The following is a 27,735-nucleotide window of genomic DNA, read 5'->3' on the forward strand; positions in this document are numbered from 1 at the left end:
CGACAGGTGACTCCGTGACCACGGGGTTAACGGAATACGTTCTTTTTCTAGGAACTTGATCCTCAATTTGGGACTTTTTGCTGCAGGAGTTTGGCTGGCTAGGAATTTGAGTGACATTGACCTGATGGCACCTCAGCCAGGGGTGTAGCCAGATAGGTAAGCACTTAACCACCTCTCTGCGCGTCTTAGGATTCCTAGAGGCTGGGAGAAGCAATAACGTATATCATCTATTCACAAAATATAGGAAAGAGACTTGACATAAAACCCTTGGCAATTTCCTAGTTAAATGTGTTTCCAGATGTTGCACGGGACTTGAGTCTCTTACCAATTCCCCTGCAGTGCTTTTACATTTCTAATGCCACCTGTTGTCCTGTCGTCTGCAGACACTTGGAACCCCTGTGCTGCACTTGAACCTTCCAAAAACAGAGCCTCCAGTCTGTGACCATCACAAGACTTGCCCTGATGGCAGCTGAAGTTGATTCAGACGGGCACTGTCCCTTCCCTGCCTGATGTCCTTTGCTTTGCTGAGTGCACACAGGATCCCATTCTCTGGTCAGCAGTCAGGCTTCAGCTAAAGTGTTGTCTTCTGTTCCGTAAAGTTCTGTTCCTAAGTTTCTGCAGGGGGTGATCTCAGCTCTTAGGGAATAAGCTAATGGTATTTTAATAAATATTTGAAATAAAGACTGCACACAAAGCCATTTTATTCTTTTAATAAGAAACTTCGGCTTACAAAAACAAGGTGTAAAAAGTCAAGATTTACAAAAATCATAAAAACATGATTTATATTTCACACTCAAAAGAGAGAGGAACAAAGCCCAAACATGGATTGTAACAGAGGTGGTTTGCTTCATAATAAACAAAAAAAAGAAACGGAAACTGTAGCCACTGTGAAGCTTATTCTGGAGGAATTTGCATGTTTGAGCCATACTAGGGAGGAAGCTATTTGGTGTTGCATAGCATTTTAGTGTGTGGGGGGAGGGGTGTTCCAGGCACCAGGGAGGCAGTGTTGCTGTAACAGAGTGAGATCTTTTGGCAGAAAGAAGGCAGTGGTGTGCAGGTGGAGGCAAGGTGTAAGTAAGCCTGGGCAGTGGGCACTAAAGTGACACTGCTTGAGGAAGCTGCTTCCTTCACAAGGAAATAGATGTTTTCTGACCCTAAAATTCATGGCAGTGTGACTGTCCAGGAGTTTGGGTTTCTTTGGAAATGGAATATGTAAGGAACTGACATGGAAAGAGGCGTGTAGGTTTAGAAAGATGTGGAGACAGAGACAGGTGCCCCTTGGCAATTTTTTTTAGTTGATTTACTTCTACTTGTTTTTCCTACATTTTAAAAAATACTGCTTTTCAGTGCCAAGTCTCCTATGGAACTGGTATGAGGTTAAAGGACATGAATTGGAAAGGCGGGTCAGTATAAATGCACCACAGTGGCCTAGTTGTTACAGTTGACAGATGTTGTCTCTAGCAGTCTGTTCACTAAAGGTAAATAGGACAGACTAGTCCTCCTCAACCCTGCCAGCATAAATCTTGTTAAGAAAGCTGGGAATTGTTTGAGAATTATATATATATAATAAAAAGCACCATTTTCTTGTGAGTATTAATCAGGCAGCTCCCATATGTTAGGAGAAAGGAGTTTGAGCTTGTGTGAATTCAGGCCTGTGGCTCTCTTAACATGAAACCAAGATCCGTGAAGAGCCTACACTGGGACCGCAGATCATTTGACAGGTTTATGGATGTTAAGATGAGGACGGTTCACATAGGCTGGTGAGCAGGAAGGAGACGTTTAAGCCATAGCATAGATTCTAGCCCCCTTCAGACCTGCACCAGACGCTGCTAATACAAGAAATAGCAGCACCTCCCGTTCTTTATAGAATGAAACTTATATCCTTGAAGTCTGCTACCCAATCAACTCATAATTGTGAATAATTCTATTTGATAAAAATTTTCAAAGTTGAAAATCAAAATCTCGCAAAAATTAAGACATGGCAGCTTCCAAAGGCAGAATTCAAATTTCACTCAGAATTTAATGTTTTAGTTTCAAGTAATAGTGTTTACTGTTGGTTGGTTTGTAAAGCCATAATGCAGGTAAAGTGTCATTTAAACTAGCTTAATTCCTCAATGTGATAAGAATTTAGCAAATAAAGCAACCAAATTTACAATTTCCAGAAATATTGATAATTATTCTGTAAAAGAAAGTGCTGGCTTTTACCATTCTAACACATAACATTCTCCCCAAGGGAAGTCAGTTTTACATTCTGTCACACAGTTTTCAGCCCTGGCTAGTTAACACAGTGCTAGGAAAATCCCTTATATACTACCTAGGTTAGGAAACGTGCCAGCAGAAGTAAGTATGGAAAGAGTCCATAAAAATGACCACTTGCCTCAATGTGGTAGTAGCTCTGGTGTATTTAGAGCAATGTGTGGTTGAACGACTACACAGTGGTTAAAGTGAAAGCCCTAGACCAAAAGATGGTTAATTTAAATGTAGAAGATAGAAACTAGACTCACAGCCATATTTAGAAGGCGCTTTTCAGCTGTAGTGCTGACTTCAAAAAAGAATCCGAACCACCAAGGAGCATACTTACCCAGTAAAAAACTAAGTGGCCATGGGAGGTTTTACTTCAAAGATAGAACCTCCTTACCTAATTGGGCCAGTAATTAGGCTGAGGGACCCAATTATCAAATGTGCTTTCAGTGGTGAGCTTTTTAGACACCCTTTGGTGAAGTCTCATGAGCTCAGTGAAAACCTTAAGGTCGCAGTAAAAGGAACATGCTAGAAACAGTCTTGCAGGTGAGCAGACTGGGTCTCCTCCACTCTCACAGCCACTCAGCACCATCCAGGGCAGCACCTGATGAAAACGGGCTGGGGGGCTGGGACAGGTTCTTTGAGCCATCCCTTTTGCATACTACACAGTGCACTGGCTTGCCTTACAATCTAAAGGTTCACATATGGGGGATTGTGTTCTATACTGCTTTGTGAAATGTGCAAAAGAACTTCAGAACTAATGAAGGTATGACTTCAGGAGCAACCATTTTTGTCTGACTTCTACCATAAGTTGCCCAGCATTAGAAACAATAAAAGGCCTTTCCTGAACATTTGTGCTCTCCCAACCAGCTGGAAAAGCAACCCTTCCACTCATAAGGTACAACCCAAGATAGGGATATAATATATGTTTAGGAAGGGATAGCCTTCCCAGCCTGATTTGAAAAGGCCTGACCGAGTTAATGTTTGTACCATAAAAGGGATGGTGAAAAAGAATGGGGTACATAGTCTACCTTGAAAAGCAGCCATTTGATGAATAATTACAAATACAAAGATTTTGGACATTACAGTAGAATTTCAGCACTTGCTGGTAAGGATAATTTGCTTTCACACGCAAGAGATATGAAATGCTTTAAAAAAGTCTGATACCAAATGTCCTTTACACTATACAGACCCATTTGCCACTTGAAATGACAAGAAGGAATCCTTCCCCTTAATCTTTTTCAGTTCCATGCAAACCATAATTGGGTACAAGGCACCAAATTTTATGAATTGTATAAAATTAGTTCACAAAGCTTTATCAGTAAGTAAAACAAACTCCGTTTCTCCCTCCCTGCCTGCCCACCCACATTCCCACCCCCTACCCACCCAAGTTTTCACTCTGCACTACTGTCGACCTCTCTTGGGCTTATGCTGGGGCCTGGCTAGGGCCGTGCCCCACTGCCAGCCAACCAACCTCATTAGTTCTTGCACTTGGATGGAACTGTAAGCATAGCCAGAGTAGGGAACTCATACAATCAATGATTCTAGAAGCCTTGCCGTTAAAAACAAAAATAAACTCTGCTATTGAGTCCATAGGACACATTAACACTTCTACAGTTTTCAATTTTATTCATGACGTTTTAAGAGACATCTGGAAATTCTTTACATTGTGGCACTGCCCCCCTCAGCCTCAGAGGAGCTGGGTCAAAGCTGGCAAGAGCTCTGCCCACCATTTAATAAGAGCTTCAGTTCCTGGCTGTTGAGAGCATTCCTAACTTTTTTTACAGTAGCATGGATGCTCATCTCAGGCAACCACAAGTATGAGGGTCAAGCTAGATTGAGGTAAAAATCATTTTTGAGGTCCAGGGTGCGTTCACCTTGGCTGGTTACAGCAGAAAGTAAACACACCAGCCAACTGCAAAGGGTTCCTGGAACAGGACTCTAACTACTCATCTGGGAGAGAAGCAGGCCCATAAGGTTCAGTTAGGAGATGCGGGATGTAATCTGGCAGCTTCTAGTCAACTTCTACCTGGTGGTTGTTTTCTTCTCTTCAGAATGCTTCAATTTAAAGATGCAACTAAGAACTTCATCTACTTCCAGTATGTAAATAAATTAAAGGCAAAGGGACATTTCCCTCACAACAGCTACTGGCTTATGCAGCAGGGAACTCTTTTTTAATAAAAATCTCCATAAATACTAACTTCTCAACAGCGTCTAGTGCTGCTGCCTCTGGGTACCTGAGGTGTCTGTGACTGCAGGGGCACCGTCAAGAGTGTGCAGCTCGGTGAGGACTCTGATATTGATTTCTATTCCAACTCGCTTTAAATGATTTTATTCATTTGATACATGGGTGCTCAGCTAAGTTAAGCAGTTATTTTACAAAATCCTTAATCTGCTTAATAACCCTTATAATATTTGGTATAAAACTATTTTTTAAAATTAAATTTGAAGATCCTTTAATTTTTCATTAAATGCATATTTTATTTTTTTTAAGTATTTCCCCCTGGACAGCCTGAGGGATGAAGTAGATGCTCTATTAGTTTTTCTCCATTTGTAAGTTCTCTTTTTCTAGAATAATAAATAGAGCATTCAATGAAAGGTGAGGCACAGTTTCTATTTTCCTTTCCTTTTTACTCTCCTTGGTTTTTTTGAGTTAATGGGCTTCTCTAGAAGTCATTGCCAATCATGCTGACTTAAAAATGTGGATCTAGAGAGTATAGCTTCACATCAGAGCCTCTGGCAGCATGGGCAGCTGTGACACTTTAAAACAGCGTCCAGGAAGAGGGTGAGCCCTGGCCAAGCTTGTACATAAGAAGCCTGCAGTAGACAATATAAACCAAACAGCATAAAAAATGCCATACGCTATCGCTTCCAAATAAAAGCTGAATATTACAGAAATCTCACAGTGTTGGAAAAAGCAAGTTTAATTTAAAATATAGTCACTCCCCCTTTATCAGGGCGAGCCCTTTTCTGTCTGAATTTCTTCCATGTCTCAGTGCTATCTGGCAGGTCCTATGGGAGAGTTCATCTCAAAAGAGGTCAACAGCAGATGCTACAGATCTGCTTGGGAAATGTGGCTCATCAACATCACTAAAGCTACGACCCTTAATCTTTAGCGTCTTCCCAACTTCCCACCCCTCCCCAAACTCCCTTCCACATCTACTCCCTTCAAGTGACAACTGTACTTCTACCTGAATTGAAATACTGATATGATATACTCAGTCAAAAGATGAGCATTCATAGTGACAGGCTGAGGCAGGCTGCAGCAACCCCCACAATGGGAGTTATGGTTTGCATTCACTGTTACTGGTGAGTCTAAGCAAAGGATTGAGAAGGGAAATTCAGTAGTGCCCGATGGGGAGGAGGTTTTTCCATCTGGGCAATTTCATTCCACTTAGAAACTGACCCAGTTTTAAAAGAAAGATATTTTACTAGCACTGGGGTAAAGGACAGGGCACTCTTGCTTTTCTCTGATGGACTGAGTGTGGTTGGGTAAAGAAACAGTAGAGATTTTCAGATTTTGGAGGAAATAGGCCAGGGCCATCAGCAATAAACTGCTCAGACATATAGGGGGTAGGTTCCTAAGCCCTAGGAAAGCAAAAGCTCTCAAACCTTGTGGTGAACAAGAATATTCTAGCCCTCCAGGTACAAGGAAGAAGCTGCAGGCTAAGAAAAGCTGCATGCTGCACCAAGGTGAGAACAGGTGATAGGCATTCAGATAAGGTGGTCCAGTATCCCTGCCCACCCTTAACTGAGTTCTGAGAAAGCCTCAGACAACTGACCTAAAGGCCAATTTAAACCAAACCCTAGACCTTGACCTGACCTGAACCAGGAATAGAACTGGATAGCCAGGAGTGCCCAGAGGCTCAGCATGCAAGAAAGAACATGTCAGGTACCAGTTTATTGTGTCCCCATATGAACTGCTCCTTCTTTAGAATGAAGGGATGTTCATGCCAGCCTCAGAAGATGTGGAATGGTTAAATGACAGCAGCAGCCAGGGAGGCTATGACACTTGAAAATCCTCCCATTTTGCATGGGGAAATTTGCTCCATGCATTGCATTCCACTCTTCAACTACTACCCCCTAAAAAAGGAAATCTGCAAGTTTTCAACCCTTGAGTTATTTCCTTTGTAGAAACAAATCCTTAGACTTCACCTCCCACCTTGGAACCAATCCCATCCAGCAAGCTGCCAGCCCAGGGCCCCTCCTCACGTGCTCTCTCCAGGGCTGCTCACATCAGGAGGGTTCTTCTGAAGCTGTAAGGAGGTCCTGATTAGCAGCGGAATCACATAATGGAAAGAAACATGGCTGCTCTCCTGGCTGGATATAAGCAATTTACTCCCTCTTTTCTCCACCCAGATCCCTTTATATTCAGAAGCAACTGATGAAAGAATCTTCATAGAAGTTACTCCTTTTGGTTGGTTTTATCAAAGGAGAGAATTTCCAAATGCATTCAAAAGAGACTATAAATTTTATGATAGGACATGAGTCACCTGGCACCTTCTGCTCTAGACCCAGTGAGGCAAACCTAGTAATCTGTTCCTGCAGTAAACCTTATTTCCTATAAGAGGAAAGATGAATAGACACCAATAGTTTAAAAGCAAGCCAGTCCTTGATACATGCCTCCCATTCAGGGGAAGGTCCGTGGTCTGCCCTCATCGTTGTTGCTGGACTGCACCTGAGCTTGGAGTTGGGTTTCTGAGATTCTTGCATTGCCCTGAACTGTTCTTTGAGTGTAAAAAAGGATGTAGGCTTGAGTTTTGCACACTTCCTCGACACTGCATACATTCAGCTTTGAGTCATTGCAGTGGACCCAAAAACCTAGGAAACCAAAGGAAAGAAAGAGAGAAAATGACTACCCAACTTATATTTCCAGTTACCAGGCAAAACCAGGAGATGAAGAAAGGGACAGAGGAGTTCTGAATACAGCCAACCCTTGATTATGGTGGTGGGGGAAGAGACAAGTAAATGAAACCAACAGACTCCTGTAACCATTGGATTTAACCCCACCAAACTGCACAATACTGCTTAGAATATTGACTGTAATTTTTGTCCTCGTTCTATTCAGGCTTTTTCATTGCCCATTAGGGCCTTCTACAAAGTCAGCCAGCAGATGGGGACTAAGAGATAGAAAGAGAAGGGAGAAGGAGAGGGGAGATGTAAATAGTGATAACAGAAAATTTAGAAGGAATAAAAAATTATTTGTTCACAGGCTCCCCCTGGCTGCCCCAAGGACTGAGGAGTTCAAGAGAGGAACACCGCTGAAAACACACCCACAGCCCACCCCCCTCATTGCAGTATCTGGGAGGCTCCTTGGGAGGGGCCCTTGAATCCCCACCATCCCACTGTGAGGGAGGTAGCAAGACATAGTAAGTGCTCAATAGATGTCCTCAGCTCTATTATGAGCTGAGGCTAGTGAGATCAATACACCATCTCCATGAGGTCAGAGAGGTCATGTCATTTCTGCATAACCAGGAAGGGAACTGAGGTCGCAGCAGAAGTATTAATAATAACAATAACTTTGGACATTAACTGAGCATTTTGTGCTAAGCACTTTTACATGATCCTGTCAATTCTTAGAACAATCATGTTGTTACTTAGTGATATATCCAAATTTGAATACAACTTCCATCATTCTTTCCACTGAATTTTAATGTATGTAATATCTCTTTATGGATGAAATAAAAGGAAAGCAATGAAATGTGGACAACCAGCCCTTTTCCGTGTCCCCCACCCCACAGAGTAAAGCGCACGCACCTCCCTCTGTGTTGTAGCAATAGGCTGTGTAGTGTCCTGAGCCAAACCCTTTCCCGTGATGCATGACCACTGCGGAGAGATCATAGGCAAAGGTCTCTTTGTCAAGAGAGGAGAGCATGTCCCTGCAGCAGTAAGGTTCCATGGTTAATACCTGGTCAAAGACGACATGGACCCCAATCTTCTCTCGATGATTACGGCCAGACCACCTAGAATATGGATATAGACTTCTTACTAGTAAAAAATGGCATATGCAGTCATAGGTAGAGGTAGGTAAACAGGGAACTGAGAAAACCTTCGGGCTTTGGTTTTCATGCCAATAAAACAGCCAATGTCCACATATATTTCCTGTGAATGTTCCATGATATACCCTGAAACTAGAAATCTCTATAAACAAGCAATTCAGTCAATAATCTTTTTGTAGTTTACTGCCTGCCCTGCTTTTCAGATTATCTCATACTTTATTCTGAAGGTGACTCTATAAAAGGCTAGAAAATCTTCAGGCACAGACATCCGGGGCTGGCCAGCCAATTAAACAGGGCCACGAATGTGGAAGTCCAGTCCTGCAGGGCCCCAGCATCAACCTGCCTCACTGGGCAGGAAGCACTTAGCCTTCATGGAATGTGCAAGGTCTCTAGGGAACAAAGTTCCCCTCCCAGCGCTAAAGCAGACATTTGCCCTCACTAAAGCCTTTGAAACAGCTATTCCCACAGCTCACAGCCACCTGGGATGCCCCAGAGCAAGCTCACCTGAATCTTTTAAGGTGCAGCCGGAGGACCTGAGGTAGTCTGTAGATCATTAACTGTTTTCTAGCTTCACTCAGAACAAGGGGTTTTGGATTGGATTTTCGTCGTTTGCCTATATGGTTTGGAAAGGTATAAGACATAGGTTATGAGGAGTCACATTCTTTCCAAGCTATGACAGAGACAATGACTTGCCACTCAATATGCATTCTTCTTATTTCTCAGTATTTGAATCTCCATTTTATTTGAGGCAGCAATGTGACTCTCTGTAAGACTGTATTTCCCAGCCTCACATGCCTGCAAGGTGTGGCCATGGAAGTTCTAGTGAGATTAAAGCAATGATTGTGTGGCTCTTTTGGGATGGCTGCTTAGGAAGGCTGACTCAGTTGTAAGGTACATCCTTTGTCCTTCTTACTGTTTGCAATTGCTGGAATTCTACTTGGACCATGAGGTAACCTTGAGGATGGAAGCCCTGAACTAGGACAGTAAAGCTGAAAGATGGGGAAGGAACTTGGGTCCCCGATGACCATGCAGCCACCATGCCCGCCCTGAATGTCCTTCAAACTTCTTTTATATAAAGAAAAGAGTTCTATCTCGTTTTAAGTCACCGTTATTTGAGTTGACTTATAAGCAAACAAACTTAATCCTAATACATCCACTTTCAAACTTGTGCCATCAGCAGTTTCCAAAACTGGTATGGGTTTAGGATGGTATGCTCCTGATGTCACGGATTTATCAATGGAATATAATGAAGGTCACAGCAACCACATGCACATAGATGCATATGTTAGGGTTCTATGCCTTTATATATGAGCTTATCACTTAAATGATGATGCAGCATAATATAACTTAAAAAGCTTTTTGTTTTCATCAGAGAGGCCAAATTCTATTTCCTGCGTACAGCTATTTATGCCATTAGGTAAGTTATTCAAAACTCTGAACCTCAGTTTCCTCTCTTCTCAAGTGGGGACTAATGCATATATTTCAGGTTTAGGAAAAAGGAAGAGACATACGATTACCAAAGGACAAAGTATTTCAACATATTTTTTTTCAGCCTGATTTTCAGGCACATAAATATTCAGAAAAGAAACTTTGCTGGTTTTATATTTTTATGAAACATGTTTTTGAAACATGTTTCTTGGATAAAAGCAGACTGCTGGACATGCAGGACAAGGCTGAAAGGCTGGCCAGACTTACCCAGTGCAAAGCAGAACCCGTACTCAGACTCCCAATTTTGGTTCTAAAGCTACTGAATTGTGCAGGAAATGCATTTCTAAATTACAGCAAATAAACAATGGAAATAAAGTTCTTTTAATTTCCATCAGAAGCTTTCTCTATAACCATTTACTGATGACTGCTCTGTTATTATATTAATTAAATCAGTGAATGGATGGGAATATAAAATTAGTTAGTGGTCCACTGTGGTGCCTGCTAATTGTCTTTGAGCTGTTGATATCGTGGTCTGTGTCTGAAGAGCTTGGCATCTGACTCCAAGTCCTGTCTGTACCACTTGTGAAAGGTAGCAAATCACAGTCAGATGACATATCATGGAGCTTTCTGTGACAACTGCATGTGGAGCTATTGCTTTTTATAATAGATTGCCCCAGAATGAGTGTGCCATAGCTTTTGCTAGGGCTGGCAGTGATGATATGTGGGGGCTGGAACAGAAGGAGAATTCAAAGAGGGCCCTGGCCTTATTTTACACTCCTATTCACCAGCAGATTTCTGAAAATTACTGCAGCTCTGCTTGGAAACCCTGGCAGTGACTGCCACGCTCAGCAGGGGGAGTATGTGAGCTAAGATGAAGACAATATAGAATCTGGCTTTGTTTCCCTAAAATGAAATTCACAAAGAAAAAGAAATTACTGATTCGATGGAGATTGATCAGTTCTGTTTCCATTTGACTGAGCTAGCCACACAGAGAGGTGGGCAGCAATCAATGCATTTCATCCCTTCCCCATAGCCTTCCTTCCCTGTATTATTTGAACTTGCCTAGAGAAATCCTGATAAACTGGCACCTTTGGCAACCAGAAAAACAATCCTTTCTTGCAAAAATAAATAAAAGTATTTCTTGCCTAATCTATCATGTCTGAAAGTGATGGAGTTAAAACGGTTAACATACTTCTGTTCCTTACAAGTAAAAAGCTTTATGAACCACTATTTAAACAGATCCTGCTCTTAGAATTTAAGTCACTGCCTTTATATCAATGTGGAACAGGAGTGGGGAGTCCTACAGTTAACCAACTACAGCATTTCAAATTTTGTTTTAAAATGGCAAAATGATATCAAGTATCGCTTTTCATTTTTGTCCTGATTCTTCAGAGAGAAGTTTACTACAATTTACTATTTTAAAAAAACATATGCAATTATATTAAGAAGATTAATATATTTTTGGTTTTATTCCCAAAACTTTTAGTCAAAACTACTATATGGCTGCAAATTGAGTTCTAGATCTCTGAACAATCCACATTAATTTTAGTTTCCAAATTTTTATATGCCAAAAAACCCAAACATGAGCTTCCAAGTATTTCTTCTGCATTTCCTCTCTATGTGCTCAGTTAGCAAAAGCATTAAGTGTTAGTGGGGCAAGATGCCCACGTAACCACATGAAAGTTCCACTATAAAATTAACGCCATGATAGAGAAATACTTCCTTATGACCCCTTCCGAGATTCGAACATTTCAGGAAAGTGAAGAAACAAACAAATGCAGAAAGTAACTGTGAAGCTGCTGTGGAGCGATGGACCTTATAACTTGCTTTCTGTTCTCATTTTACGGATCCTTAGCATCACTGCTGACACATGTAAATCCACAAATTCAGTACAAAAGTACACTTTTCTGATACCATAGCTCAAACAGGCTATGCTACCTGAATTTAGATTAAATAAAAACTGTGAGACTCTATATTAATGAGTTTTTAGCAGGACCCTGTAGCACTATGAAGCTAAGTACTCACATTCTTAGAGACCCCATTTCAGGATCCACACTTTCAAACGCTTCCCAAGATAACAACTAATGTCAGTCACAGCAGGAGTCAAAGGAGGCACAACTATTAGGTTCTGTTTTGTTTTTTAATATATAATGTCCATATGCTTGTTTTCAGTAAAATGAGAGAAAAAAATCTTTAAAATATGCTTTAGAACCACTCAATATTATCAGTATTACTTTTGACGAAAGGGGCAAAAGAATCACCTTAAACTGATATTCCAGTTGGCCACCGCCAATCCCCTCACCCCCAGCACTCACTGTTACACTGGTCACAAGCGTAGATTCTCCCTTCCAGGGCCTCTGTTTCTGTGAACTTGGCCAGCATCTCAGTGAGCAGGCACTCTGTCTGATTCAAAGGGATAAACCCCTTTTCTATGCAGTGATAGCGTTCAGGGAATTCCAGGGACAGATCCCAAAAGGGCTCAATGGTATTGGATTTGTAATTGCATGATATACATGTGACCTAGAATGAAAAGATTGATTTAACAGGTTATATAACTTCCATGCTTACCACATACCTGTTTGCTCACTTTATACAAGACAGACCAAAACTAAGTGTACAGTTTTCAAAAGAAGTTTATTGGGGTCAGCCCCATGGCTGTTTCGTTAAGTTTGCACGCTCTGCTTTGATGGCCGAGGCTTTCACCGGTTCAGATCCTGGGCACAGACCTAGCACCACTCATCAAGCTACTCTGAGGCAGCTTCCCACATAGCACAACCAGAAGGACCTACAACTAGAATATACAACTATGTACTGGGGAGCTTTGGGGAGAAGAAGAATTAAAAAAAAAACTTTATTGTAATATTAAAATAATAAACAGAACTTTAAGAGAATTAGAGCATATTACTTCTGGCATGTATTTTGAATTGTGATGCTAGCTGGAATTGGAAAAACATGCAGCACAGAGATTAGTACCTCTCCCTTTCTCCCTAAGCATGCAATACCATTCAATACTGCAGGAGTACAGACTGCAAGTTATCATGGAATCTGTCTGAAATGGACAATTTGCACATTCCTGTCTGCTTCTCTCATCCTCACATTCCATCCTCCTCCAGACTTTGCTCCTTCCATCCAGTCCAACTTGCCTCTTTTTGACTTTGTTTCTTGGGCATCCTACACAGATCCCTGGGTTCGCAAAGCCTCAAAGTACCTTGAGATTAGACCTCCTCTCCCATTATAACCTTCCCAGATGCTCCTCTCTTCCTATGGACCCTCAGGGAGTAGAGGAAGTACCCATAAATACTCCCCTTTCACATGCTAAAAAAAGCGTAAACTTTCTCTTCCCATCCTATTCATCACTCTTTTAAAACTAAATACCAAGACACAAAACCTAAACCTCAGCATAGGATAGAGCTTTTACCCGAGTCTCTTAAGTTGCCTGCCTTTTTAACTCTAAAAATTCTTTCTGCATATTCTCACAAAGCCTTGTTTATAAGACTTTGCTTACATCCCTACATGGCTAAAGACTCAGGAAATAAAAGGTGATGGGGAGCAGGAGGGAGGCTTGGTTAGGCCTTTGGCATCCTCCTAGCCACCTCCCTTCCTTGTACGTAAAGAATGCACGTGAAGAATACTCTTTCAAACTACCATGGAACCAGGGTTACGGGCAAACTTCAATTTCCCAAAACTGATCAAAGGATGGTATGCCAACAATCGGTACTTAAATATAACAATGAGAATATTGTATTAGCCATATTGGCATTAAAGGTAAAGACAGTCACTGAAAATGAAGTGATATGGCAAGTGAAACTAAAAATCTGCCCAGAAAGAGACAGAAGGCAAGTTCACCAAAAAGGCCATCACAAAGATTACTACAATGAAAGGTACAATGGCCACCTGCAATTACTCTGCATAATGTCAGCAAATGTTGGGTACCCTGGTGAGCCCAACAACCAAGGGAGGCACTCACAGGAAGCCCAAACTCGAACATATAAGCCTCCCTCCAGGTGATGGGCAGAGTGGGGGTTAGGGTGGGCACACACCTACCTGACTAAGTAGCTGCCCGTGAAATATGGTATTCACCACCTTTAAGACCTGTTTGGTGAGCTTCCTCTGGGAGAAGGGGATGAGGATCCGGTGCGTGGTGCCCTCGGACTCGAGTTCCTGCTGCACTTTGTGCAACAGCTCGCAGAGAAATTCCTGCGCGTCCTGCTGGTCGTAGCCGCGGAAGGCAGGGATCAGGCTCCACACTGAGTGAAGCATGGCGAAGGGTGACACCAGGGCCCACTTGCCAGACCACATGACTCGGAAGAGGGTGTGCAGTTCGTGACAGAGGGAAATGTGCTTCGAGCTCGGCTCCTTGTTCTGGATGAGTTCTAGGCTCCGGCTGATGGAGGCCCCGCCGTTCAAGCAGAGGCCCTCCCGCTCGCCCGACTCAGCCCTGTCGCTCCTCGCAGACAGCTCAGTGGCCGAGCTGCTGGCCGGCCTGCCCGACAGTGGAGCCTTCCCGTTGGTTTTGGGAAACAGGTGTTCCGTTTTGGAAGGGTCGAGGTTCAGAAAACACTCTCGGAACTTTTGGAGGTGGCTGAGCACCTGGAGGATGGAGTTCATGTAGCAGGTGTTGCCCAAGTTGCGCAGGCCCGTGACGCCGGGCGCCATGGCGGGGGCGCGGCGCGGCTGGAGGCGGCCCCCGGCGGGCGCGCGCGGCGAGGCGGGGCGCGGGGCCGCGGCCCGGGGCGCGTGCAGCAGCAGGCGCGCGCTCTTGCGCGGAGGGGCGCTGGCCAGCTCCTCCAGCAGCCTCCGCTTCACCTCGCGCCGCCGCTGCCGCGCCTCCTCCTTCTTGCGCTCCAGCGCCTCCTCCTGCCGCCGCTGCTCCAGCTTCGCCTGGCCCCGGGAGCTCTTCTCGAACCAGAGCCGCAGCGTCTTGGCCAGCAGGCGCTGGCGCCGGTACCACAGAGCCGTGAGCATCTGCGGCTGTCCCTGAGGGGCATGCTGCAGCGGGATGGCGTCCTCGCCCGCGGCCATGGACCGCAGCATCCGCCCGCGCCTCACCGGCAGGTCCTGCTTCTGGCCCCTGACGGCCAAGAGGGAGCTTCTCAGCAGCTTCAGGTCCCCCTCCGGGTTATCATTGAGCACATAGTCCTTGCACAGGTAACAGAACACGTAGAGATCCCAGACCTCCATGGCAAGGGGGTGTCCAGTCTCCTCAAAGTGTTTAAGGGCGTGATCCTCAATGTACCGGCCGCAGGCCACGTGGGAGCACTTGAGACAAGCCCACACGGACTCGGTGGTGGTGCACTCCCTGCAGCACCACTTCTGAGGGTTCAGGATGGAGTGGTCCTGGGCGAGCCGCAACCGCCCTACATGTTTGCATCTATCCATGTCTTATGGAAATCTCCACTCTTTCAACCTGGCACGACACAGTCCCCAAAGAGAGAGAGAGAGATGGGAAAAAAAAAAAAAAAAAAACCTTTTAGCAAAATATTTTCCTAGAAAAAGGCTTGCACTGACATTTTCAACTCAATACTCATTAGTTTTCAATTCAAAATTGGTTCCTTTGGAAGGAAGTTAAAAGAAAAGCAAATTTGGTATAGATAGAATTACAGAGGGACAGTTAAATTCCTTAAAAAGGAAGAATCATAAAATACTGTACGGGGGGGCCTTAGCCCTCAGAGGGATTAGTGCCCTTTGCCATGTGAGGACACAGAGAAAAGCCAGCTGTATGGATCGGTATGAACCAGAAAGTCCGTTTACTTTTCTAAGCCTGTTGTAATTCTTGAATATCAACTAATTTTTATGTTAGGCTGATTTGTATTCCTTAGGAAATGTCATTACCCTTATTTCACATCGCACCCAACTGGCCACCCGGGGAAAGAACTTGTATTCTGAACCATCTCTGAATTGACGGTGCCTGGAAGTGAAACCCCAATGTCTCATACTGACCAAGATCCTAGTTGTATGCAGAAAGGGACAGGGCAGAGGAAAGGGGAGGAGAGACATAGATAGTGCTTCGAATTCAAGAGATGAAGACTCTCAAAAAGGCAATCTTAGGTCGGTTTCAATGTATTTCAAAGCAGAGAGGACAGGATACGGTAGAGGTAAGAAAGAGAAAGTCCTCTGCAGTACACTGTATCGTTTTTATCATCTTGAGTCCAAAGAAGCTGGCTAAGGAGGTGACTGTGAGCCTCGATCTAAGTAACATTTTATATGTCTGCTTTGGTCTGAATGTTTGTGTGGCACCCCACCTCAAATGCCTATGAGAAAATCTTAACCCCCAAAGTTAAGGGTGTGGTATTAGGAGGTGGGGCCTTTGGGAGGTGATTAGATCGTGAATGGGTTGACCTTCATGGGATGAGCCCTCAGAGGGATTAGTGCCCTTTGCCATGTGAGGACACAGAGAAAAGCCAGCTGTATGGATCGGTATGAACCAGAAAGTCCGTAGCAGACATGGAATCTGGTGCCCTGATCTTGGACGTCCCTGCCTCCACAACTGTGAGACATCAATGTTTGTTGTTTATAAGCCGCCCAGTCTATGGTATTTTTGTTATAGCAACCCTGAGGGACTAAGACAATGTGTCTTTTTGAAAAGAACATTTACATCTTGTAGCAAGGGTGGGCAAACTTTTACCTTCAGAGAAAGCATTTTATTTCTCAAATCTTCCACTTAGACCAACACTGTCCAATAGAACTTTCTACAGTGATGGAAATATTCTTTATTTGCGCTATCCAACACTGTACTAACTAGCCACATGTGCCTATTGAGTACCTGAAATGTGGCTAGTGAGACTGAGGGACTGAACTTTTAATTTTATTTAGTTTTAATTAATTTAAATCACCGGATGTGGCTAGTGGCTGCAGTACTAGCACAGACTGAAAAGTAAGTACAGAATTAGACAGATCTGACTCAGGACAAGAGGTGGCAGGGGTATTGGTGTTATAGTATTTAACCAAAGTCCCAAGACAAAAGGAAAAAAGCTAATCTTCCAGATGATCTATGTGAAAATGCTTTTTAAAACACTGGTAACATACTGAGCTTTCTTTCTTTCTTTCTTTTTCTTTGTCTTCCTAACACTGTTTCTTCAATATTATTTATCAGAGAATCCCAATGGACAATTTCTCTAAAGGAAAGAGGCTAGACAACTATTTTAAAAGAAAATTTTTTATTCTTTGGGACCTTGACAGGTCTTTTTTTCAATATCAGAATTTGAAATTCCCTAAAGGTAGTTCCTCTTATAAAGTGAACTTCCTTCACCTCCATTTCTTCTGCACTTTCATTTCTGTGAGCAAATGCAGTTCCATGATCATGGGGGAATCACCCAGAAAAATTCTAAATCCAATGCACTCTGAGTAGTCCCTTTAGTTGGTTTTCCAAATGCCATTCATGGCCTGGCCCTACTGCCAAAACCCACAAATATATCACAGGATCAAATTAGGATCTTTCCCATCTTTTATTGCCCATTCCAGATGCAGAGACCATGTCCCAATAAGAAACCCTCAAATCTTACAAAGGAAAGCAACTTAGATTATCTTCAATCAACTCAGGTCATACTTTTCCTTTGAGTACTGTCAAGATCTAGTTTCTACTATATTATTTTTCTAATTACTGACTTGTTGCTAGGTGCCCTTTAAGTGATTTCTCTGGATATATTTATCCATTTCCTAACTAGATATATCTCCTTCAGAGAGGAGATCATATGTTGTACTTCTTTTTCTTGACTTCATTAATTCCACGACTTCTGGGTTCTCAACTCTTAGTGGTTAAAGGTGTTCTGTCATGGGGCCAGCCCGATGGTGCAGTGGTCAAGTTCGCATGTTCCACTTCGGTGGCCCAGGGTTTGCTGGTTGGGATCCTGGGTGTGGACATGGCACTGCTCATCAAGCCATGCTGTGGTAGGCATCCACATATAAAGTAGAGGAAGATGGGCATGGGTGTTAGCTGAGGGCCAGTCTTCCTCAGCAAAAAGAGGAGGATTGGCAGCAGATGTTAGCTCAGGGCTAATCTTCCTCAAAAAAAAAAAAAGGAATTCTGTCAGAATTACCTACCTACACAGTCTGGAATGGTAGTGAAATAACCATTTCTGTTTACTTTTCATAGGGCATAGCCAAATTAAAACATGCATACATTAAAAAGATGAAATGGTAAATAAATGAATTTTCTTTTTGCTATTTATTACCAGTCAAGAATTCAAGTTGGGGACACATGATGCTTACAATCAATTACTGATGACACAAAAGAAAGTCAGTAATGAAAGAATGAAGTGGGGTTGGGGTGGGGGAATCAAAAGATAGGCAATCTCCAAGTTTCTAACTTAACATTTTTCAAAATGTAATTCCTGAACCACCTACCAACATCAGAATTCCCTGGAATACTTATTATATATACAGATTTCTGGTCACAAGTCCAAATCTGAGGAATCAGAGTCTGGGGAAGGGTCTAAAATCTCCATTTTGAACAAGCTCAGCAGATGATTCATCTGTACATTAAAACTTTAGAACCACTGCACAAACCCAGTAAATTATATATGGATGAAGAACTCATAGAAATCAAAGAAAGAATTTTATTTCTCAAATCTTCCACTTAGACCAACACTGTCCAATAGAACTTTCTGTAACGATGGAAATATTCTTTATCTGTGTTATCCAATACTGTATTAACTAGCCACATGTGCCTTTTGAGTACGTGAAATGCGGCTAGTGAGACTAAGGGACTGAACTTTTAATTTTATTTAGTTTTAATTAATTTAAGTCACCACATGTGGCTAGTGGCTGCAGTATTAGATAGCACAGACTTAAATAAACACACTAGGACACAGTATCTTTAGCTCACTTGGTTTTTCATTTTCTTTCCTTCAAAGGATTCAGTACTCAGTGAATCATATCTGAATAGCCTCTTCTTCTCACTTAAAACCCGGCAAATCCTCATTTTAGCCAATAGGAGCCTTGATGTGTCTTCAGGAATTTAATTGCTACTGAGATCTTAAATGAAACACAGCACAGCTTCAAATCCTACAGAGAGAGAATATTTCTGTGAACAGGAATATAGCAACACAACACCCAGAACATGATGCCTTACAAAATCAATTCCTGTGCTAGAAAAAATATGCTGGAACAACCAAAAGCCAAAATAGAAGAACACTAAAAAACCATTCCACACACTCTCCAGGGAGAGCTGTCAAACAGAAAGGGCACTCTGGAAATTCTCTCTTCCGATTTCATTTTCTGATCTATAAATCTGCTGATCACGCACATCCTTTCCTGCACAGCCCTTTTCCCATTACAAATCTGTCGTGGCGACTCACTAACCTGCCATATGGCAGAGTAAATCCATTCAGGAAGACACAGGCTACTCTGCACCTCACCACACTGAGTTAAGCTACGCAGACTAACTTCTCCAGCAGAAAAACCTATCTGATCATGAAATGGAAATCACCCAAAAGTGACACAAAAGAAAAGCCATCTTAACCAACACACAAACTATAGACTAAAGAGAACACAATCTCAGGTATACTCAGTTCAAGAAAGACAATGTGTTCAATTCACCTCTCCTACACATTCTGACCACTTTACGTAAGAACAAAGCCTAAGACCCATAGGCATAAAGAAGAACTCTATTTTACATTTTTTTGACATCTACCTCTTTTCCTTCATAATTCCCCAAAGTCATCATAGTCCTAACATTTCCATTTAAAACACAGATGATCCAGTGTGACAGGCACCCAATATCCAAAAGAGAGAAACTTGCAGTGTAACTGGGAAACAGCACAATGTGCCCTAACAGTTCGCCATCATTAAGTGAATCAGCCTCTTTAAATAGATGTCCTACACACTCTGGATCGATCTGCATGCGGGAAAAGGAAACCTGACAAAATATTAGCCTTTGCTTCTTTAATTACCATAGTTTTATTTAAAAACTGTGAATCAACTGGAGCTAAAAACCGTAACATTTAAAAGCATTCTACTATAGTTAATAGCACTAAATATTAAATTAAAAGAAGGTAATGAAATCTTTTCAATTCTTGTCTTTTGTTCTGATGAGAAACTTCTAGATTTATCACATCATTTTTAACAAAGTCTTTGTAGGAGAGAGATGACTGAACATTACAATCATCTTTCCAAAACCTATAGTTTGAAAATACGATTTGTCTTTTAACTGGACCATTCCAATTATTCTCAAATAGCAAATTTCACAGCTGATCCTAAATGCATAACTACATCACCAGAAATAAAATTTCTGGGGAGGAAATCAACAAAAACAAAATAGGAAAAAGATAAAGAGAATTTCTTTTGGAGAGATTTCCATTTCTTCTCTCTCTCTCATCGTATTGATTTCTTCTCAATTCTTAACTAACGACGGTGGAATAATCCTGCCTGGTCTTGGTGAGACCAAGTGGCATAAATTCCAGCTTCAGAGAGACTAGACACTATGGTAACATGCTGACAGCCTTCATTTACATAAAAGAATACTAATTACGTGGTATCATCAACATCTGCGATTCTGCTCACTGCCATATGCGACAGCGCAGGGTATTTTAACCCTTCGACTTACTAAACGTACCCTAAATTACATGTGCCACAAAACCTGCAAACTGCGTGAAGAGATAGAGTGAATACATTTTTACAAATAACAAGTGTTAAAAATGTATTTTCAATTTGGCTAACATTTTATTTCCAAGAAATATGGGAAAATATAATTTAATATCAATATACAATTAAGACAGATTTAAAAAAACAAGGTAGAAATCACATTAAGATGCAATTAATAATCCAAAAGGGAAGAATGATATATTCTAGAGTACTATGTAGAGCTTTAAAAGGCTGTATTATAATTACAATGAAACTAACCTTTTGAATTTTTATATTATGGCTAAAATAAAAACAAAACAAAAATAAACACAAAATAATAATAAAAACAAAAAGTAGGGGCAGAGACTGAGAAGGTGAGATAGGGAAGGAAACTATTCAGAATCCTTTGCTAAGGGCAGTGTGTGTGGGATGAGACGGCTAAATGGGTGGAGTGTCCTCACAGGCTGCTGGCTTTCCCTTTTCCCCTTCGTTACCATTCTCCCTGAATGTGGGAGTGGATGGGTGGATGAGGGATAACCTACAGGTCAGAGCGTAGCTCAGAGACCCCTGGAGAGCCTGAATTCTCTGAGAGGGGTTCGGAAGCTCTGAATAAACGTGTTCTTTAGCTCTCTGACCTGAGGAGCTGGAATGGCCACTTAAGCAGCAGCTCCTGGCCACAGGCAATGGTATACTGGTGAGCTGGGTGTGCAGGAGCCCTGTGAGGTGTGCTATCACTCATTTGGGGTCAGTAATCAAGTGCTGATGTTCAAGAATGAGTTTGTCTAGTCATGGGTTACAGCAGATTTAAGACCATGTTCACATGATGATGACTCTCTCACTTGCATCTGGATCTGCTTTCTTCAATGAAAAAGGAGTAGAGTTCATCTAGGGAGGTGGGCCTGGCAAACAACCCTGGTTTGCCCAAGGAAGGGGTCATGCCAAAGACAGAACAACCAGCTCAGTACAAATGCTTTGGTCTGCATCGAATACCAACTTCTCTAACTTAAGTAAGACCCAGAATTGCGTCTAAGCCCTCTGTACCTTCAGTCAGTGCTTTCTTTTGTTTGCCTCCTTCCTCTCTAGTTACAAATATGGCCAAGTCTCTCCTGTCTAAAGAGAGAGAGACAGATACAGACAGACAGATGTTTGCCCTGCCTCTAGACTAGGCTTGACATTATTTTTAGGCTCTACTTTATTTCTGGAAGACTAATATGCAGCTTCAGCTCCCTCACAACTCACTCCTTAACACCTTCGTTTCATTGAAACTATTTCTCAAAGGTCATCAGCAATTTCCTTACAGCTAAGTTCATTAACCTTTTCTCAGTTCCCATCCACATCTATTCTGTACTTGACACTGCACACACGTTCCCTCCTGCATTTTAGGCTACTGTTCCTCTTCCAGTTTTCTTCCTATATCTATAATCACACCTTCTCTGTTTTCACATGCGTCTCTCTTCCTTGAGGTGTAGGCATTCCTTAAGGTTCTATCCTTGGCTCAGGTCTCAATGATTTCATCTATTCCTAGAACATCAAGTATCATTTCTATTAGATAATGTATTTTAATTCTTACAAATACTTTTTTAAACCACGTTGTTGAGATATAGTTTACGTACTATAAAATTCACTCATTTAAAGTGTTCAACTCAATAATTTTTAGTATATTCACAGAGTCCCACAAGTACTTTTGAGTATAAAATCTTTCCATTTCATTGCAGAGACTCAGTCTCGGGTTGAATTTTCACCTTCTGATAGCTGCATTATGGTATACTACTATTCATGATGTTTGCAACATAAAGCTAACAAACACGTTCTGAACTTTTTTGTTTGTTTGGCAGCAGTGAGGATCATGCGCTGGGCTATACACACTGTTTCATTCAGGTCTCCTGGTGATCAAGATATGTAAGATGACTGATGGGCGTTAAGGAGATGCCACCTGTGGAACAAAGCTAAGCTAGCTGGTCTTCAAGGGATTGGACTTTTTGATTCATTAACCTAATACTCTTGCCAAAGAGGTCTGTGCCTAAAACTTAACCCCTTTTCCAGGAGGACAGCAGACTGGAGGCAGGGTGGCCAGAGAAAACGTCTCATATTAAATTCAGAGGAATTCTGAATACACTGGGAGAACACACACACACACACACACACTCTCACTCTCTCTCTCTTAGAAATGCTGTCTCTGACTCTGTGCAGAGAAGTGGCAGCCAAGAGTGGAGGATAACCAGGTAGGCTTTGTAAGATTAAACAGGTCTTCTTCAGAGCTTAGTAGTTTTGCTGCTTCCAGGTCAAAGGAGCCTACCTGCTACAAACCAGTATTGTTTTAACAGCATGATCTCCCTGACAAGCTAGTGTTAAAGTAAGGTCCAGACTAAAGGCTTCCTCTTCTACTCCATTGACATATGAAAAATTCTATCACTACCACTGAGAGAATCAGGGTTTACCCTTCAAAATCCTGACCACAGGAAAAACTCCACAAATTCGGAGAGTGATGTCAGAATCATGGTGGCATGAGTTGTCCGCTTAGTCTCTCCCCTTTAAGTTACAACTAAATGGACATTCATTAACCAGTAGATGATTCCTTGCACAGCACAACAGGAGATCTGAGAGATCTACACAGCTGTGCATCTGAAGCTGAGTGGACTGGACCCCCAGGAGGCAGTGGAACTGAGTGAGTGCACCCCTCCCCCTCCCTGGCGGCAGCAACCTAGGTCACAAGTCTTCATACAGCAGCCAGCCTGACTGTAAGAGGAGGCATCGGCAGCCCAGCCTATGCAAATACTTTCAGAGTTGTAGCCCAGCCCGCAGGAGCACCCACTGTGCTGCAGTAGCCTGGCAATGGGAATGCTCCCCACCAAGTGACAAGGCTTAGTCTCCATGAAGAAGCCCCCACCAAGTGCAGCAGTTTGGCCAAGCACCAGCAAGAGCAGAGCTGGCCACACACAAAAGAAAGCACCCTTCCCCTCCTGCCTAGAGCACCAGCTCAGCCAGTCCCCTGCTAAGCACACTGGTCCTGCACCAGAGTGACCCACCACTGGAGCACAGAGGTCCCACCTGCACGTGCATGCCTGACCTGCCAAGTGACTGCAGCCAGTGCACAAACGCAGAGATGCCCTACTGGCACAACTTCTGGCAGATGGGGCAGAATCAAAAGACAGCTCCTGCCCCTGCTCCAGTGGTGGCAGGTGGAATCTGTGACCTGATACTACAACAAATGCGCCAGCAAAGGATCACTTCATCAATCACCATGAAGAACCTCATTAACACTTAAGAGCAGAAAGAAAATGATAAGTCTCCAGAATCCAATTTACAATCAAAGTGACAGAGAATTCAGAGTAGTTATCATAAAGAAACTCAACAAGTTACAATAAAACTCAGAAAGACAGTTCAGTGAACTCAGGAATAAAATTAATGAGCAGAAGGAATACTTCACCAAAGAGACTGAAACTCTAAAACAAACAAACAAACAGAAATTCTGGATTTGAAGAACACAATTAATGAGATAAAAAATAATCTAGAATCCATAAAAAATAGAGCTGACATTATAGAGGACAGAATTAGTGATTTAGGGGATAGAAATATAGAAATGCTTCAGGTGAAGAAGGAGAGAGAACTAAGATTTTTAAAAAGTGAAGAAATTCTTCAAGAAATATCCAACTCAATTAGGAAATACAACATAAGAATTATAGGTATTCAAGAGGGAGAAAGGAGCAGAGAGCTTATTCAAAGAAATAATATCTGAAAATTTCCCAAACCTGGGGAAGGAACTGGACTTACTAGTATATGAAGCCAATAGAAGTCCTAATTACATCAATGCAAAAAGACCTTCTCCAAAGCATACAGTATTAAAACTGGCAACAGTCAATGAAAAGAAAAAATATTAAGGGCAGCAAGGCAGAAGGAAATAACCTACAAAGTAACCCCTATCAGGCTTTCAGCGGATTTCTCAGCAGAAACCTTACAGGCTAGGAGAGAACAGAATGATATATTCAAAATCGTGAAAGACAAAAACTTTCAGCCAAGAATAGTCTATCCAGCGAAACTATTCTTCAGATATGATGGAGAAATAAAAGCTTCCCCAGATAAACAAAAGCTGAAGGAGTTGACTGCCACTAGACCTCCCTGTAAGGAAAGATGAAGAAAGCCCTCCTACATGAAACAAAAAGACAAAGGTTTACAAAGCTTTGAGCAAGGAGATAATTAGATAGACAAGATCAGAAAATTTCAGCTCTCTATCAGAACAGGTTAGCAAAAAATTGTAACATAGAACACAAAGAGAAGGAAAGCATCAAAAATAACTATAAACATTTCAATTTAGTCACAAACAACACAAAAAAGAACAATCTGTGACAACAATAACTCAGAAGGGGAAGAGGATAGGTCACAAGTCTTCATACTTAGGCTAATGGAGACAAGAGGCTATCAGAAGATGGACAATTTCATCTATGAGATCTTTTATACACACTTCATGGTAACCACTAAGCAAAGAATCAGAACAGAGCCATAAATGATAAATAAAAAAAAAAAAAAACTGAGAAAGCGATTACAGAAAACAACCAAACTGAAATGGTAGTGAGAAATACAGGGGAAGAGAAACAATGGAAATAAACAACAACCAGAAAACAAGAGATAAAATGGCAGCATTAAGCCCTCATATATCAATAATCACTCTAAACGTAAATAGATTTAATTCTCTAATCAAGAGACACAGACCGACTGGATGGATTAAAAACAAGACCCAACAGGGGCCGGCCCACTGGAGTAGTGGTTAAGTTCACACACTCCACTTCAGTGTCCTGGGGTTCACATGTTCGGATCCTGGGCATGGACCTAGCATTGCTCATCAAGCCATACTGTGGTGGCATGCCATATACAAAATAGAAGAAGATAGGCACAGATGTTAGCTCAGGGCTAATCTTCCTCAGCACAAAGAGGTAGATTGGCAATGGATGTTAGCTCAGGGCCAATCTTCCTCACACACACAAAAACAACAAACAAGACCCAACAATATGCTGCCTCCAGGAAACACATTTCAGCTCCAAAGACAAATACAAGCTCAGAATGAAGAGATGGAAAACAATCCTCCAAGCAAATGGCAAGCAAAACAAAGCAAGTGTTGCCATACTTATATCAGACAAGGCAAACTTCAAGATAAAAAAAGACAGTGAGAGACAAAGAGGAGCAGTATATAATGATAAAAGGGACATCCCACCAAGAGGAAATAACACTTATGAATATATATGCACCTAACACAGGAGCACCAAGTATATAAAGCAACTACTAACAGACCTGAAGGGAGAAATTGACAGCAACACAGTAATAGTAGAGGACTTCAACACCCCACTTACATCAATGAATAGAGTATCCAGACAAAAAGTCAACAAGGGAACAGTGGCCTTAAATGAAACACTAGAGTAGATGGACTTAACAGATATATATAGAACATTCCATCCCCAAACAGAAGAATATACATTCTTCTCAAGCGCACATGGAACATTCTCAAATATAGGCCACATGTTGGAAAATAAGGCAAGCCTCAATAAATTTAAGATGACTGAAATCATATCAAGCAACTTTTCCAACCACAATGCTATGAAACTAGAAATCAACTACAAGAGAAAGCTGGGAAAGTCACAAATATGTGGAGACTAAACAACATGCTACTGAACAACCATTGGATCAATGAGGAAATCAAAGGAGAAATAAAAAAATAACTGGAGACAAATGAAAATGAAAATATAACATATCAACTCTTATGGGAGGCTGCAAAAGTAGTTCTAAGAGGGAAATTTATAGCTATACAGGCCCACCTCGATAAATAAGAAAAATCTCAAATAAGTCATCTTAAACTACACCTAATAGAACTAGAAAAAGAAGAACAAAGCCCAAAGTCAGCAAAAGGAGGAAAAGAATAAAAATTAGAGCAGAAATAAATGAAATAGAGACTAAAAAAAACAAAAAAACAGTAGAAAGGATCAATGAAACTAAGAGCTGGTTGAGAAGATAAACAAAATTGACAAACTCTTAGCGAGACTCACTGGGGAAAAAAGAGAGAAGGATCACATAAATAAAATTAGAAATGAAAGAAGAAAAATTACAACAGATACCACAGGAATACAAAGGATTATAAGAGAATATCATGAAAAACTATATGCCAACAAAATGAATAACCTAGAAGAAATGGACAAATTCTTAGACTCATACAGCCTCCCAAACTGAATCAAGAAGAAATAGAGAATCTGAATAGACCAATCACAAGTAAAGAGATTGAAACAGTAATCAAGAACCTCCCAGAAAACAAAAGTCCAGGACCAGATGGTTTTTCAGGAGAAGTCTACCAAACATTCAAAGAAGATTTAATACTTATCCTTCTCAAACTATTCCCCCAAATTGAAGAAGATGGAACACTTCCTAACTCATTCTATGAGGCCAACATTACCCTGATACCAAAACCAAACAAGGACAACACAAAGAAGGAAAATTACAGGTCAATATCACTGATGAACACATGCAAAAATCTTCAAAAACATATCGGTAAAGTGAATACAGCAATACATTAAAAGGATCATTCACCATGATCAAGTGGGATTTATACCAGGGACACAGGGATGGTTCAACATCTGCAAATCAATCAATGTGATAAACCATAGTAACAAACCGAAGGATTAAAACCACATGATCGGGGCCAGCCTGGTGGCACAGTGGTTAAATTTGCATGCTCTGCTTCGGCGGCCCAGGGTTCACTGGTTGGGATCCCAGGCACAGACCTACCCATTGCTTATCAAGTCATGCTGTGGCAGGTGTCCCAGATATAAAGTAGAGGAAAATGGGCACAGATGTTAGCTCAGGGCCAGTCTTCCTCAGCAAAAAGAGGAGGACTGGTGGCAGATATTAGCTAAGTGCTAATCTTCCTCAAAAAAAACCCAAAATGAAACCAAATGATCATCTCAATAAATGCACGGAAAGCATTTGACAAGATCCAACATCCATTTGTGATAAAAAAAAAAAAAAAACTCTCAATAAAATGGGTATAGAAGGAAAGGACCTCAAATAATAAAAACCATATATGACAAACTCACAGCCAACATCATACTTAATGGTGAAGAACTGAAAGCCATCCTCTGCAAACAGGAACAAGACAAGGATGCCCACTCTCGCCACTCCTATTCAATATAGTACTGGAGGTTTTGGCCACAGCAATTGGTAAGAAATAGAAATAAAAGGTATCCAAACTGAAGGAAGAAATGAAACTCTCACTATTTGCAGATGACAAAATTCTATATATAGAAAACCATAAAGAATCCACCAGAAAACTATGAGAAATAATCAACAACTACAGCAAAGTGGCAGGGTACGAAATCAACTTACAAAAATCAGTTGCATTTCTACATACTCATAGCAAAGTAGCAGAAAGAGAAGTCAAGAATACAATCCCATTTACAATCGTATCAAAAAGAATAAAATATTTAGGAATAAATTTAACCAAGGAGGTGAAAGATCTATATACTGAAAC

The 27,735-nt window shown here is 41.6% G+C and overlaps 3 protein-coding genes across 6 annotated transcripts in view; 1 reads left to right on the forward strand and 2 right to left on the reverse strand.

The window, feature by feature from the left end:
• Window positions 1-27,735, forward strand: part of TOMM6 (translocase of outer mitochondrial membrane 6) — a 74,157-nt gene that overhangs the window by 1,189 nt on the left and 45,233 nt on the right. The window contains exons 2-3 of one of the 3 annotated variants that reach the window (XM_005603907.4): window positions 52-156; window positions 7,454-10,821. In XM_005603907.4, coding sequence (XP_005603964.1) covers window positions 52-148 — 97 coding nt within the window. In that variant the 3' untranslated portion in view covers window positions 149-156; window positions 7,454-10,821. Of the gene's footprint in view, window positions 1-51; window positions 157-383; window positions 877-7,453; window positions 10,822-27,735 lie in introns of those variants that run through there. The other 2 variants (XM_003363713.5, XM_070245558.1) reach the window with 2 other exon arrangements.
• On the reverse strand, window positions 695-15,047 carry USP49 (ubiquitin specific peptidase 49). Of its 2 annotated transcripts, XM_070245554.1 has the most exons (6): window positions 13,713-15,047; window positions 11,984-12,188; window positions 8,745-8,853; window positions 7,999-8,204; window positions 6,865-7,062; window positions 5,652-6,497 (listed from the first exon to the last, which is right to left on the reverse strand). In XM_070245554.1, exons 1-5 carry the CDS (start codon window positions 15,045-15,047, stop codon window positions 6,872-6,874), a joined length of 2,046 nt encoding a protein of 681 aa, XP_070101655.1. In that variant the 3' UTR covers window positions 5,652-6,497; window positions 6,865-6,871. The 2 variants fall into 2 exon arrangements, with proteins under 2 accessions (XP_023480683.2, XP_070101655.1); XM_023624915.2 differs by having other exon boundaries at window positions 695-7,062.
• MED20 (mediator complex subunit 20) overlaps window positions 15,013-27,735 on the reverse strand; it is an 85,521-nt gene continuing 72,798 nt past the window's right edge. Inside the window, exon 6 of the mRNA XM_014734412.3 lies at window positions 15,013-15,075. The gene's annotated coding sequence lies outside the window, so the exon portion shown is untranslated. The remainder of the gene's footprint in view (window positions 15,076-27,735) is intronic.

Source organism: Equus caballus, chromosome 20, assembly GCF_041296265.1.
Source record: "Equus caballus isolate H_3958 breed thoroughbred chromosome 20, TB-T2T, whole genome shotgun sequence".
NCBI classification, from domain to species: Eukaryota; Metazoa; Chordata; class Mammalia; order Perissodactyla; family Equidae; genus Equus; species Equus caballus.

Coding starts and splice junctions, on each gene's coding strand:
- USP49 (XM_023624915.2), bottom strand. CDS start 15,047: ATGGATAGATGCAAACATGTAGGGCGGTTGCGGCTCGCCCAGGACCAC. Junction 12,189..13,712: donor ACGGGCAGCTACTTAGTCAG/GTAGGTGTGTGC, acceptor TTTTCATTCTAG/GTCACATGTATATCATGCAA. Junction 8,854..11,983: donor CGCTTGTGACCAGTGTAACA/GTGAGTGCTGGG, acceptor CAAACCATATAG/GCAAACGACGAAAATCCAAT.